Source organism: Aspergillus alliaceus, assembly GCF_009176365.1.
Source record: "Aspergillus alliaceus strain CBS 536.65 unplaced genomic scaffold BDW43scaffold_45, whole genome shotgun sequence".
Lineage (NCBI taxonomy): Eukaryota > Fungi > Ascomycota > Eurotiomycetes > Eurotiales > Aspergillaceae > Aspergillus > Aspergillus alliaceus.
This window is the reverse complement of record NW_022474728.1, coordinates 264,536-277,932: the sequence shown is the minus strand read 5'-3', so window position 1 is coordinate 277,932 and position 13,397 is coordinate 264,536. Positions and strand designations below refer to the sequence as shown.

The window sequence follows — 13,397 nt, the reverse complement described above, 5'->3', positions numbered from 1 at the left end:
TGCTGGACTAAACAGTCGCATTTCTTCAGCCCTTAATTCTAAGACCTATTTCGAATAAATCAAGACATCATGTGGAGAAAGTTTCCAACATTATCAAACGTACAAGGAGTCCAGTGGAGAAACGAGCTATCATGCTTCACAATGCAGAAGGAGCTGGCGAGATAAGCGAAGAAGGGCCAAGTTGTACTTTAATTCAAGCTTGAAGCGATACGTTCCTCGTGTGAATCGTATTCCTCACAATCTTCAGCCTATCTATGTCTTGACGTCTATTGATCTACCCAACCATTGCATGCAATGAGTCCATAGCGGCTAGTATATGTACTGTACAATAAAGTGATGTATTAGATTGTATAGATACTTTTTGTAGGATTGTACGCCACTTGTATTGGTAGTGGATTAAAAGCAGGTTAAGGAAGATGGACCATGGTAGTCCTGTTGATCATTCCAATCGGGCATTGATTCAGGCCTGTTTTGCCGGGTCATTCAAGTTACGAATTGCAAGTATCGAAACAAGTTTGTACAGATTTTAAATGGCTATTCAGAACCTATTTATGCTCCTCAAGGGGCTAACGATGGTTTTAAATAATTTAGAAACGCAAATGCTGCACGTAATGGCATGACATCGATATACTAATAGGGTAGTACTATAAGAGGGGGGGTTTTAGGGTAGGAGATCAAGTTGGCCCGAGTCTAACTAATACGAGTAAATATATCTATCGCGATTTTTTGGGAAGATAGGATAGGATCGTCGAGGCCCCACCAGCGCTGTCGAGCCAATTTGTTCGGAAATAAAATGGTCTGTAGGACCCCCGGTCAAAGGCTGTCTATACTGCATCATCGTACCTGCATGACCTTCTCTTAATTTTGAGCCCCATTGCATATCAACATGACTATCACAGCCTCCACTCGCCCTACGATCCTTGTCATTCATGGGGCATGGCATCATCCTGAATTTTATGCGTCGTTCTGCCAGGCATTCCAAACCTTGGGCTATGAAACAGTCTGCCCTCGTCTCCCAACTTGCAATAATGATCTACCCCCCACAAAGAAATTGGCCGATGACGTGACGCTCATCCGGCACACGTCACAATCTCTCCTTGACAGTGGGAAAACTGTCGTTGCCGTGATGCACTCCTACGGCGGAGTGGTCGGCACTGATGCCCTCCACGGACTGGCGATTGAACACCTAATCTACATGACCGCTTTCATCCCCCCAACTGGCAATAGTCTTGCCGGTATGTTTGGAGGACAACTCCCTCCTTTCATCACAATTGATGTACGTAACCACTCCCTGAGTCGTCGCGCACTCTGGGTGCTAATGTACACTTCTAGGACGAGAAAGACATACTGACAGTTCCCGACCCGGCGACCTGGTTTTTCAACGACGTCCCCTCTGAGGATGCAGCTGCATGGGCTAAGAAGCTCGTGATCCACCCGAAATCCGCTCAATTCGACTCAATCTCCCATGAGGCGTATCGCAGCGCCCCCACTACGTACATTGTGTGCGAAAAAGACGCGGGTCTCATTCCCATGGTTCAGGAGATGATGATTGATAACGTGCGAAAGGCGGGAGTGGATATAACCGTTGAGAAGTTGCCAGCGAGCCATAGCCCGTTCCTGAGTATGCCTGAAAAAACCGCCAAATTGGTGCTAGATATTGTACAAAGGGGATAATGAAGTAGACTAGTCGCATGAAGAATAATTTGCAATAAGATTTTGTCATGATTCCCTCCAACCTTCAATAGATCGGCCTTAGTTTTGAGACATTTGTATGGGCTGATACAACGGCTTGCAGCGAATAAACAGACGCGATGTGACGAACCGGAAACAGAGGCCAATCGTTGCCCGCGGGAAGTTAGGCAGGCTTCATCTTCATCCCTTAAATGACCCACTCGGTCCGATCCTGCAGAAGCCAGGATCGAAGTTAAATTGATTAATCTTGTGTGGTTGGTTTGCCTTGCCCCAGACTCTTGTTTTATATCATCTTTTTAGCCGAGTGTTCCGGATTCTGCGTACTTGTACGAAGTTTTCATGTCCTTTCACCTGTTCCACTTACTCAGAAGTAGGACCATTTTAAGGGGCATTAAACGATGCTGAACCCATATACTGGCCACCTTATACGCCCTACTCCTTTTGCATTGCAACGCTCCATATACCCCGGATTATACTTACTCCTCAACTCTCAAGGTCCGAGCTGGACGAACCGTTGCCTCGGAACCGATGATCAGGACAATTTGAATATGTCATAGACCATCCACGATCTAGTGTATCTAGCGCAATTATGAAAATAACTAATCGAAATCTCTTGGCCGAATGGTACACGTGCATTGAACCACCAGGATTAGAATCCTTGCCTGCGGGTCTGTCCTAGGCGAGCCCTAGAATTGGGAAAGTTAGACGCGCATCTTCTGGAGTAAGTTGTGTAAAGAACGCTCACCGAAACATGCAGTAATTAATCTTCTAACCAGGGACTTGGATGTGAATCCTGGTAAATATATAACTTTGATGGTATGAGCTTCTTCTATCTGAAGAAGAAACACACCATTCGTTATGTGAAACCTTAAGAGCTCCCAAACAAACTCTAGATCTTATCACTAACAATTACCCACCTCTGCATCCTAGGGTAAGACAGGGCTCGGGTGGGTTTAAATAGTGTACCAGGCAATAATATAGGCTTTTAGTCTTGCCCTAGGGGGTTGCGAGGTTTTGCCGTCATATAACCGATTCATAGGAAGTATACATCCTACGACGGTAGCGTACCCGTCTGTCTTTCGACAGAAGCTCTCTCTTCGCGCTATGGGTGCTAATGGCCGTGGTAAAACCTATATCACCGTGAGCGCGGTGCTTGTCGCGCTATCCACGGTTGTCGTTGGTTTTCGCATTCTTGCGCGATGGATGAGATCCACCGTGGGATTGGATGACTATGTCATCTGTGTGTCGATTATCCTCGCGTATAGCATGCTGGTAGAGGCTGTTTATTGTATGCCCTCTCAACCGCGACGGAGATACTCATAACTGATATGGTATAGGGGCCCGAGACGGCGGATTAGGGAAACACATGGACGAGCTGAGCGATTGGGAGAAAACCGTCTTCCAAAAGGCAATTCTCACCACGCCCTTCACGATGAACCAAGTCTAACATATCATCCATAGTGCTTCTTCGCTAACGAGATCTCATACACCCTCCTCGTCCCCTCGATCAAACTCTCTATCCTCCTCCTCTACCGCCGGATCTTCACCGTCGACAAATTCAGAGTCGCGAGCCTCGTCACCGGCGGATTAGTCCTAGCATGGTGTCTCGCCGTTTTCGTCACCGTCCTCCTACAATGCCGTCCAATCGCCCTGAATTGGAACAAGTCCTTAGAAGGAACCTGCATCAACCCGAAACAATTCTTCTTCGGCAACGCCATCTCCAATCTACTCATCGACGTGGTTATCCTCGCCTTACCAATCCCCATGGTTCTCCAACTCCAGCTACGTCCAACGCAGAAACTGACAATCCTGGGTATCTTCCTCCTCGGTGGATTGTAGGTCCCCTCATCACTCACCACTCACGCAAAAAGAAAAGAAGAAAAACTAACAAAGTACAGCGTCTGCATCGCGAGCATTATGCGCGTTGTAACACTCAAAGTATTCGAAACTGGCGATACTTCCTGTGCGTCCCTCTCTATAAACCCTACATATCACATATAGTCAGCTAACAATTTATCCCATCTATATATAGATTCCATCATGGAAGCCGCAACCTGGACCTTCGTTGAACCTTGCGTCGGAATCATCTGCGCTTGTCTGCCGACTCTTCGACCGTTGTTACGGACGCTGTGCTGCTCCTTCTCGTGGAGTACGGATCGTTCGAACGGCGCACCTGGTGGATCGGGTTATAAGATGCAAAGGATATCCAGCGCTGCGAAGAACGATTCGGCCGGGAGGCGAGATAGGGCGAGGGATCAGAATCGATTTGGGGATGAGCTTTCGTTGATGGGTGGGAATGAAACGAGGGTTACTGTTAGTGGGGATGGGGCTTCTTAGATTGGTATACAGATACGTCTGGTTATGAATATATTAATGATTAAATGTTCTTATATGGTTTACTGGTTCGGGGAGTTTGGGGTTGGGTTAGGGTGAGATCCTACTAGTTTGATGTCGCGGGTTTAGTTATGAATTAAGTAACTAACAGCCATCTAAGACTGCATCTGGGGGAATGGAGGGGATGGTAAGACTTTACGGGATCATATGAGCCGAAATCAGCGCTGAATGACGTGCTCCACTTAAGGTTATAGTCTTGTTATCTGTTTCCGCGGGTCATCTCCTCGTAAGGAACCAGCCGTATCCCGCGCCTGTTTCCGAGTCTATATTTGCCTCTATGCCGACTCTCAGGCAACCCAAAGCATGGTTTAGGTTGAGCTAAAGAGTGTAGATCATCCGGTCTCTCTCATGTGTAGCCTACTGCTTTAATCTCCGTTTTAAAAGATGAGGCCGTTCCAACAAGAACCTCAGATTGCGGAGTAACCAGCAAATATTCTTACGCCATGTGGCAGTGAAAATGCTATTCACACCAAGGTCTGGCATATTCTATGTGCCACAAGGAACCTTAATGCTTGTCATTGATTGCGACAATGAGTGTGTCACAAATGAGCTTCTTCTCACAGGTGGGGGGTATGTTCCGAAGCCGGTCAAAGTGGCAATGGTAGCTAAATTCATATTTCAAGACCCCACTCGGATCTGTTTTGTGCCCTTCATGAAAAACTCAAGAGGGGTTAGCTAATGCAAAACGCTGGAGTTTCTAAATCATAGCTCTGGATGTGAAACTTAACTTTTTCGCGGATTGACTCAAGCCATTCTTGGTTGAACCGGGCCTGGGAGGGCCGCATTAGGCCTGGAAGTTCGTTAGGCCAATCATGGTCCCCATCTTACGTTTTTCGAGTGGTATGAATACATTTGGTATATGTCATGGGGTCACTATCCCTAGAACCAATTTGTAGAGGTGACATTGGGGCGGAAGTTGATTATAAACGTTCTCAAGATCCTCTAACCGACGTCTTCGAGCCACAAGAGCTCTTGGTTCCATGTAGCAAATATTATCCTGCTTTTATCATTTCCAGACAGTCTCAGCCAATATCGCAGCGAATCTCATCATGTCAAACTCAGGTACCGGGTCCGCGTCGCAGCCGGCGGAACCGGGTCCACCGAGAGAAGAAAGGCGAGATTACCAGACATTCAACGATGCAACAAACGAATTGTACAATAGATTAAGACAGCAAGAGAACTCCCAATGCTGTCAGTACCATCTAATCAGCATATTCTTCAACGCGCTTGCAATCTTGCAAGTAATGATCGGAGCAACCATTACAGCTCTCGGGCCATTTGGAGGGAGCCACTTGATCGCGATAACTGTGCTGGGGGCCGTGAATACCGTCGTTGCTGGGTTCATAGCGCTGCTTAAAGGTAGGGGCCTTCCTCAGCGACCCCGAAAAAATATGGTTGAACTCGGGAAGGTTCGAAAATACATTGAGGAACAGAAGACTTTGTTGCAATATGGAAACGGGGAACTGTCAAGAGACGAACTTAGGTCTCTATTAGAAGACGTCATCAAGAGATATAATCTTGCTGAAGACACTATTGAGAGGAATCAGCCGGATACCTATGCGAATGCTATAGGATCTGGCCGCATAGATGAGGAAACGGGGGGCTGATGAAGCAAGAGTCTACCACGTATGTTGTACATATTTGAAGTACGCTCTAGTTGATTGGGTTGGAGCCATACAGACCATAGAGGCTTGACTGACGAATTATAGGTGCTTTCCTCCTCGATCGATTCCAGTTTTGCGCAAAGTGTTTCTCAAGATTCGGGTGACTGCTGTAGCTAGCAGCTCTGACAGCATAAATCCCTCGAATGCTGTACTCCAGTAGGGGCAAGACTCAACTGTCGGATTAGCATTACTCGCCTGGACACCTACGAAAGCACAGCAAGATTCTAACTACAATAAGTGTTGGCTGAGCTTATACATCTACAGGACTCACCCTTTGGCATTGACTGCATAGGTTTCGCGATATGCACGTTGGTTGTTGTATCCAGATCGAAGCTGTAAATAGTCAGATGGAGGACTTTTCGGCGTGAAAGGCGATCCGTCCTGTTTCTAGTATAGTTTAATCACGAAGGACTTATTATTGTTTTTTTACTATTCCATCGAACATAACCTATGTTTCTGGAGTGAACAGGAACGAACTGAAATTTAGTTCACTTCCATTCTTCTTCTCACTCGTTCATAAACCCTTCCTTTGTATAATTGGGCCTGCTCATGATACCCATGCGTTTGTACCAAATTTGGATCCGCGTGTAAGTGCCGATGCGCGAGATATATCATAGAATAAGGCCAAAGCGACCGTTAGTGCTGCTGGATTAAGCCACTCTAAACGACCACAACGATGTAACAGGTTCAATTACCCCCTTTTTCGCCTCTCTTTTGCATTACTCTACTTTTACGTGAAGATCTTGAAGAGGAGTAATAACCTACTAGGAAGGATGCGTTGGACGCGCTCCGTGAAGCCCTAGTAGGCTAACACAGGGAGTCCGGAACTTTACTAAACTACAAGTGGACTGCCCGGAATTTCAAAACAGTCTTAACGGAGAGGATAGAAGCAAAGAAATAATTGCATTTCACCAATCAGACAAGTTTCTAGAAGTTAGTCCCGATGACCTTATCCCTTCAAAGATTGCCATATTAATAGCCTAAATTGAGACGGAGACATTCCCGACATCTGCTAATTCAACCGGCAATTTTCCCAGTTCCTTGGTCGTTGCCAACCATAGGCGGACGGAGCAGGAGCCAGCGTTACCCAATACATTGCGAAAAGCGACAGGCTTGTTGGTAGGGCGCCTCGTGCGAAAATAACCTAGGACTAGAAGTATGGGTCTATGGCGTTACACTGGCATTTCTGATTACTGAGCCACCAGGGGGCTTGTCTCTCGACCCCAATTAGCAGACTCCTTCGTATTGGATGCTCTCATTTCTAGGGCAGATGATATATTGAGAGCTCTATGAATTTTTGAATTTGAAACAGGTTGTTTCGTACGGATATTTTGTCTCTGCAGCATCTGGTATGTCATATATAAGCTACTAACAGTAGCTACCACTTCCCGTTCCAAGCCAACCATTCTGTCTCCCAGTTATATCCCATTCCTTTCTTTAAGCCGACTGACTCGACGTCTGTCTTGCTTTCGCTCATTGTCAATATCCTTTCAATCAAAACGGAAATCAATCATCCTTCTCTCTATCTTCTCGCGAGCGTCACCACGCTGGTTTCGGGTCACTATGTGTTCTCAAAGTTGATAGTAGAGGGAAAGACTACTCAGGATTCTGAATACATTCAAGAGAATAGTAATGGATACATACCAACACTGGCTCCTGACATTCTAAGCAATGACTTTCGCTATAACAAAGGCTCGATAGACTCTGCAGCCAAAACAAAAGTGTATACAGTTGCTCCGGGTGCAGAGATCGATTTTCAGCTCGCCTATGGTGCTACAATGAAGCACTCCGGACCTCTTCAGATCTATATGTCCAAAGCTACTGGTGACATCAAAGTCTATGACGGACCGGGCGGTTGGTTCAAGGTTTACCAAGAAGGCGTCTGTAGCGATATCTCTGGTGGCTTGAAGAACACCGATTGGTGCACTTGGGATAGGGATACCGCATCTTTCGAGAATACTCCGCCAGGTCAGTACCTTGTTCGCGTTGAGCACATCGGTATCCACCGAGGCTTCAGCGGGAATGCAGATTTCTACTTCACCTGCGCTCAAATCGAGGTCACCGCCTCTGGATCGGGATCTCCTGGTCCTCTAGTCAAGATCCCTGGTGTTTACAAGCCTGAGGTTCCCAACATCCACTTCAATACATATAGCCCAGTCCGAATCACTTCCTATGATCTCCCCAGTCCCTCAGCTTAGTCCGGCAATGCTACTGCTGCTTCTGCTGCTATTTCCGTCCCCTGCTGTCAGCAACGCCGCTGCCGCGTCTCCTGCAACTCCAACTACTCTCGTGACTGTCTCCAAAGTTTCCAGTACCCCAGTGCCGAGGTCCCCTGCTGCTCCTACCTACACCTGCTCAACGAATGGCACTATCAAGAAATACATGCGAAGCGGTGGTCAAGGCTAGATTGGGTCGGTTTCTTGCGAAGCCGGCACTACTAGCCGCGAATGGAGCCCCTACTACTCTCAGTGCGTCTGAATACAAAGAGCCACGCCGTTGCCGTAAAGTCACAGGTAAATTAACCTTCTTTATTGACTTCCTGTGTTGATATTCTTGTCACTCATTTATTGAATATTTTGTGAACTGCTTGCCCCTTTGAGGAGCCCTCCACCTCCCTAGGGGTCCCTTCACAATAAGCCAATGCACCCATGTCCCTAGGGTAGCTGGATAATCAAAATATTCTTCTAATGAGCCATACTAGCTAACAGCCCGTGGACCAATCACCTCTTGGGAATTGATGCTTAGGGTAGAACCTTGTAGCAAGCTATGTGGATGAATCAACCCGTATGCGTTATCGCTCTATGGACAGCCTCCTTGGACTAGTACAACAACCAATGCCATTGATTAGCCACTCCGATAGTCTGCTAGTACAATCATTGGGAATCATTGCCTTGCGGAAGGCTATGCTAGTGTCATGCTGTCAGGTTCCATATATTAACGTTTACAATTGTCTTAACAAAACTCAAGCTTAAGTGCTACATATCTGAGCAGAAGCTTGGCGCAACATAACAACCTGGGTATACGGCCTGCACTTACCTTTCTACATCGTTCGGCCGTTCGCCCTTCTCTTTTTTTCGGTGAGGAGAAGGGAAGTCGTGACATCTTAGAGTTCCGTATGTGGTTTATCGGATATATGCGGAAGCAAATCTTCATCACCGTTAGTAGCCCTATAATGTCATGACAGGTACAGTAGATCAATTGACAAGAAACAAGATATAAATATCGTGAAAGAACCGCCGAGAATACCATTCAGTAAATTCTTCCTTATTTATTTTTTTTTTTTTTCTGAATCAGCCTTCCGTTGAAATGTCTTTTTGCAGGAATGACGCTATCATCTGTACTGGTCAACACCCTCCTCTCGGTGGTCGGGGCAGCTTATCCTACTCAGATTTAATATGACGACTCGTCCGTATAGACCTTCCCCTCCAGACAGCTGGATAGAGAGCGAACTCCTATTCAACAGACGTGATTAGGCATGTCAGTGCAAAATATGACAGATACAACGCCAAATGTTGGCATGAGTAGTACATTAACGAAACAATGCGAACGCCTTAGGCATTATACCTCAACCAATTCATATTCTAGTATATGGTCCTGTACACCTAACGAATGTAAAATTGGCCGACCTCTATCCAGTGCTTGATGGCTCGGGCGACCGTTTCTGGTACGTATTGTTCTTTGACGGAGACCCTACCTAGCCCGAAGATTATATTAGGAACGAGGACTCCGAAGTTGCAGTGAAAGGCTCGGCTGCCTATACAGCCAATTATGTGATGATCCCTTTTTAATCTTCTGTTTTGTAGTGGTTGGAGATTTCCTGGGAATCACCCGAACATATTGTGTATCGTAAAATCTACACCTTTGGACGGATCTCCTCTTTCTTTTTCTGTCTGTTTTGGTTTTTTTAATATATTTATCTGCTTATTTTGGTTCTTCGGATATATAGGGCTCATATGGTGAGCAATAATGAGAAGGATTTATAGCTCCATCCAACTTCGGAGGCTGTCCTTGACATTATCTTTCAAGACTAGTGTATTGCCCTGTTTACGGTTATAAGTTAGATATTATACTGTCATCAAGCACTTATGATTCTTTGATGCAAGGTACGTCAAAGTACATCAAAGTAAAAGAAACATTGTTGGCACGCCTCCATATGGCCCGATGAATAATGGAGGACAACCACTACCAAGTCTCCTTAATGAAATCAGCGCATCGCTCTCCAATTCCATATGCTGGCATTTGGGTATGACCACCGTGCAAGGTCGGCATCACACTGCAATCCGCAACGCGTAGTCCAGCCACTCCCTTGACCCTTAGCTTATTATCTAGGACAGCATGGGGGTTATCATCCCTGCCCATGGCGCAAGTTCCTGAGGCGTGATAACCTACTCACATTAGAATTCAAGTCTGATGAAGAGGCCCGGAAAACTTACATGTTGTAGCATGTTCCTTGACATATGGAACCCACTCCTCGCGAGTCCTATAGGTATGGTGAGTCAGGTTGGAAGGCCACGATCCCTTGACGATGTCCTTAGTTCCGGCACCGTCCATAACAATCTCGTTGCCGAAGCGGCATGCCTCGGTTAGAACCAGGAGATCCATTGGATCGGCCAAATAGTTGCAGTCGACAACGGGATTTTCTAGGGGATCCTTGGATTTCAAGGTAACGGTACCACGGGATTTCGGGGCAAAAAGTTCTGCGATCATCGAGAAGGCGTGTTTGTGATCCACAGGGAATTGGTTGTACTGCTTGGGACCGCCGTAGCACTCTGTAGTGAAGAACTCGATGTTAGGTTGCTTGGGTGTCAGGCCCATTGGGTCACGTCCGGGTTCACGGGGGGCATCTCGCCACAGTGGTTCGTCTTTGAGGCGCTCGTCTATACGGGCGAATGCGAATACGCCGAAGGGGAAGGTTGAGAGGAAGCCGGCCTTGTGCTCTTTCCATTGCATGTATGTCTTCTCCATGTTGTCGTCGTGGTAGACGTGCCAGTCGGTCGTTAGGCCTTCTTTTTCAGTTTCGTAGAACATGAATACGATCTGGGGGTTTTCAGGTTAGCAAACGCTGAGACTGTCTGCGGTTTGACAGGCTTACCAGGTGGTCCATGAGGTTTTTGCCCACACCGGGAAGGTCGACTTTGCAGGGAATATCAAATTTTTCCAACTCCTCCCGTGCTCCGATTCCAGATCGCATGAGAACTGCGGGGCTGCAGTAAGCGCCGCTGGAAATAACAACCTCCTTTCTCGCATGGAAAGCGCGCGCAGTTCCATCGGCCAATCTTGTCACGGCACCTGTAGCCCGCAGCCCATCTGACCCCTCCTCTAAGACGATGTGGTCGACTGTAGTATCGGTTTGGATGGTGATATTGGAACGGTGGTAGTCGTTAGTGATAAAATCCGCTGAAGTAGTACGGATACCTTTATGAACGGTACGGGGTGCATGTCCGCATCCGTGGGGAATGTCACCAGTGCTGAACATATCATGGTGTAGAGGAATGCCTTGGGAGACAAGAGAGTCGATGAGGAGGTTCGAGATGGGGGCAAGATCGTGAGGTTCTGTATGGAGAGGGCCATCGTATCCATGGCTCTTAGGATCGGCCTCGAACCAGTCTTTGGGATGGAACGTCTCCGACTAAGATAATTTACTGTCAGTCGTATAAAAGTTCCGTGCGAATTCCGAAAACTATACCTTTCTCATCGCGGCAAAGAATTCCTCCCCACTCCAACCTTCCAGCTCCCAATCATCGTAGTCCTGCTTGCTACCTCGAACACACAGTGTGCCGTTGCATCCACTGCAGCCTCCCAGAAAACGACCTCGGCTTAGTTTTACCTGTCGGTTATCGACTCCTTTCATAGGCGTCGTGATTACGTTCCAGTCGGTTTCCGAGTCGAAGTTATTCGACCATCTGCGAAATTTAGCTTTTGAGTCGAACAGACGTATATTCAGCAGTTATACCCTCCCGTCATGTGCACATTCTCCAGATCTTTATTATGTTGACCAGCCTCGATCACCAGCACCTTGACATCAGGGTTTTCAGCAAGGCGACCAGCAACAACACATCCTGCAGTGCCGCCTCTGCCGGTTGAATCATGAGCTCAAACGTCCATTTAAACGGTTAATCGACTGGCTGCAACATTTACATACCCACAGATAATGTAATCGTAAATATCCGCCGACTCGGGGATCGAGCTCATCATAATAGCTTTGTGTTTCTACTTTAACCGAGGGGGAAGGGGTTAACAGAAGATTATGCAAAACAAATGAACCTGCTTTGGAATCTCCTCCAGCTGCTTTTCCGTCATATCGTTACCTTTTATGTATGCATACCCACCGATCCCCCGCTTGTGGTGTGAGATTTTTCAAACTCGTAGCCGTCCCCCCACTACGTGGATACAGGTCAAGCCATCTGTGTTCCAATGCAAGGATATAGGTAGTCTGAAAAAGAGGGGAACAGGAGGATACGCTGACCATGGGGCTAACTTCGTCATAGCTCGCTTGGCTCTAGGGTCTAAAGGGTAGCTATGTCAACTGCTGATGAATGGACCGAAGTGATGGTCTACCAGCCATTGCGCAATTATATTCGGCCATTACTCGGTCTGATCCTTGCACTGTTGACCCCAGACCATTTTAAGGTCACTCATCATCAACCTCTGGATCCTCAACCAAAGACAAAGCAATTGTGATTCGTCCTTACTCTAGCCTTTTAAGTATGGTTGCAGATAAATCCTCAGTCGTGGATAATTCTACAACTGAGGGGCCAAGACGCCACTAAGCCCATGCTAACCGTCGCACCATACGAAAAAATCGACGACGATCTTATGTAAAACCCTGTCAATAATGCATGCAACTCTATCCCTGTTACGTAGTCTGCGTCCCGATCAGTTTCATACCCGAATCCCGCTTCATGGAGCGTTCTCAGATGCTTATTTATATCAAAATATCACTTGGTACATTCCTCTGTCAAGAAGAGATGATCCCTATGAATTGATAGTCAGTTGGGGCTAGATACGAAATGATCAGCACAAGATCGCCGCTCCGCACTCCCTTTTCCGCCCCAACACGGACACGATGTCTGTCTCCACTCTTTCCAGTGTGCGGCGACTTTCTCAGTGGTGGAACACACACGGCTGGTAAAATTACAATCTCGAAGCTAAACTCGGATCAGGGCCTGCGAACGGATCGGCCCAGATAGGTAGGCCTAGTCGTATACTCCGCACACTTATTAAGGGTCAGGTATCACCTGTCACATGTTCTTAATCGTAACCTAATGAACCATCTTATTACTAGATGGCCTCCTCTTCAGCCAACAGACTCCTTGTTGTGGGGAGTATAGCTCCGTATGTAGTGTTATTACTCCTCGGTATTGGAGAAAGCACCAAGAGAAAAATCATAAAGTTTCCCCACCAACTTACTCAACCAGATGCGAAAATGAAAGCTGTTAGGCGACATCAGTCTAAGGGAAATAGTCACATCCTTCTGTTTTGCAGCTCGTTAAAGCTCCTCTTAGCCCTGGACTATTAAATTTTCCTTGTCAGGGGTGCTCGTCGCCACCGATTATCAAATGTCACCCAAACAGACTCCAATCCTGAGTGCAGGTGAGACGAGATCACCATCCGAGAACATTGTCGTCGCTATTCCCAAATCCCACG

General features: G+C 46.9%; 5 protein-coding genes across 5 annotated transcripts; 4 read left to right on the top strand and 1 right to left on the bottom strand.

The window, feature by feature from the left end:
* Positions 1 to 886: 886 nt before the first annotated feature.
* On the top strand, positions 887 to 1,674 carry BDW43DRAFT_314275 (alpha/beta hydrolase; the record flags this gene model as incomplete). Its single annotated transcript, XM_032047770.1, has 2 exons — positions 887 to 1,276; positions 1,333 to 1,674. 2 exons carry the CDS (start codon positions 887 to 889, stop codon positions 1,672 to 1,674), a joined length of 732 nt encoding a protein of 243 aa, XP_031897058.1.
* Positions 1,675 to 2,796: 1,122 nt separating this feature from the next.
* On the top strand, positions 2,797 to 3,693 carry BDW43DRAFT_302646 (uncharacterized protein; the record flags this gene model as incomplete). Its single annotated transcript, XM_032045277.1, has 4 exons — positions 2,797 to 2,980; positions 3,030 to 3,100; positions 3,154 to 3,527; positions 3,591 to 3,693. 4 exons carry the CDS (start codon positions 2,797 to 2,799, stop codon positions 3,691 to 3,693), a joined length of 732 nt encoding a protein of 243 aa, XP_031897057.1.
* Positions 3,694 to 5,135: 1,442 nt separating this feature from the next.
* On the top strand, positions 5,136 to 5,693 carry BDW43DRAFT_314273 (uncharacterized protein; the record flags this gene model as incomplete). Its single annotated transcript, XM_032047769.1, has 1 exon — positions 5,136 to 5,693. One exon carries the CDS (start codon positions 5,136 to 5,138, stop codon positions 5,691 to 5,693), a length of 558 nt encoding a protein of 185 aa, XP_031897056.1.
* A 615-nt stretch (positions 5,694 to 6,308) lies between these two features.
* Positions 6,309 to 7,948, top strand: BDW43DRAFT_302644 (lignocellulolytic auxiliary activity family 9 protein; the record flags this gene model as incomplete). The annotated part of the gene is made up of 2 exons (XM_032045276.1): positions 6,309 to 6,337; positions 7,288 to 7,948. The coding sequence occupies 2 exons, from the start codon at positions 6,309 to 6,311 to the stop codon at positions 7,946 to 7,948; spliced, it is 690 nt and encodes a 229-aa protein (XP_031897055.1).
* Positions 7,949 to 9,932: 1,984 nt separating this feature from the next.
* BDW43DRAFT_314271 (GMC family oxidoreductase) lies at positions 9,933 to 11,942 on the bottom strand (the record flags this gene model as incomplete). Its single annotated transcript, XM_032047768.1, has 6 exons — positions 9,933 to 10,135; positions 10,184 to 10,787; positions 10,843 to 11,379; positions 11,437 to 11,653; positions 11,704 to 11,823; positions 11,893 to 11,942. The coding sequence occupies 6 exons, from the start codon at positions 11,940 to 11,942 to the stop codon at positions 9,933 to 9,935; spliced, it is 1,731 nt and encodes a 576-aa protein (XP_031897054.1).
* Positions 11,943 to 13,397: the final 1,455 nt, after the last annotated feature.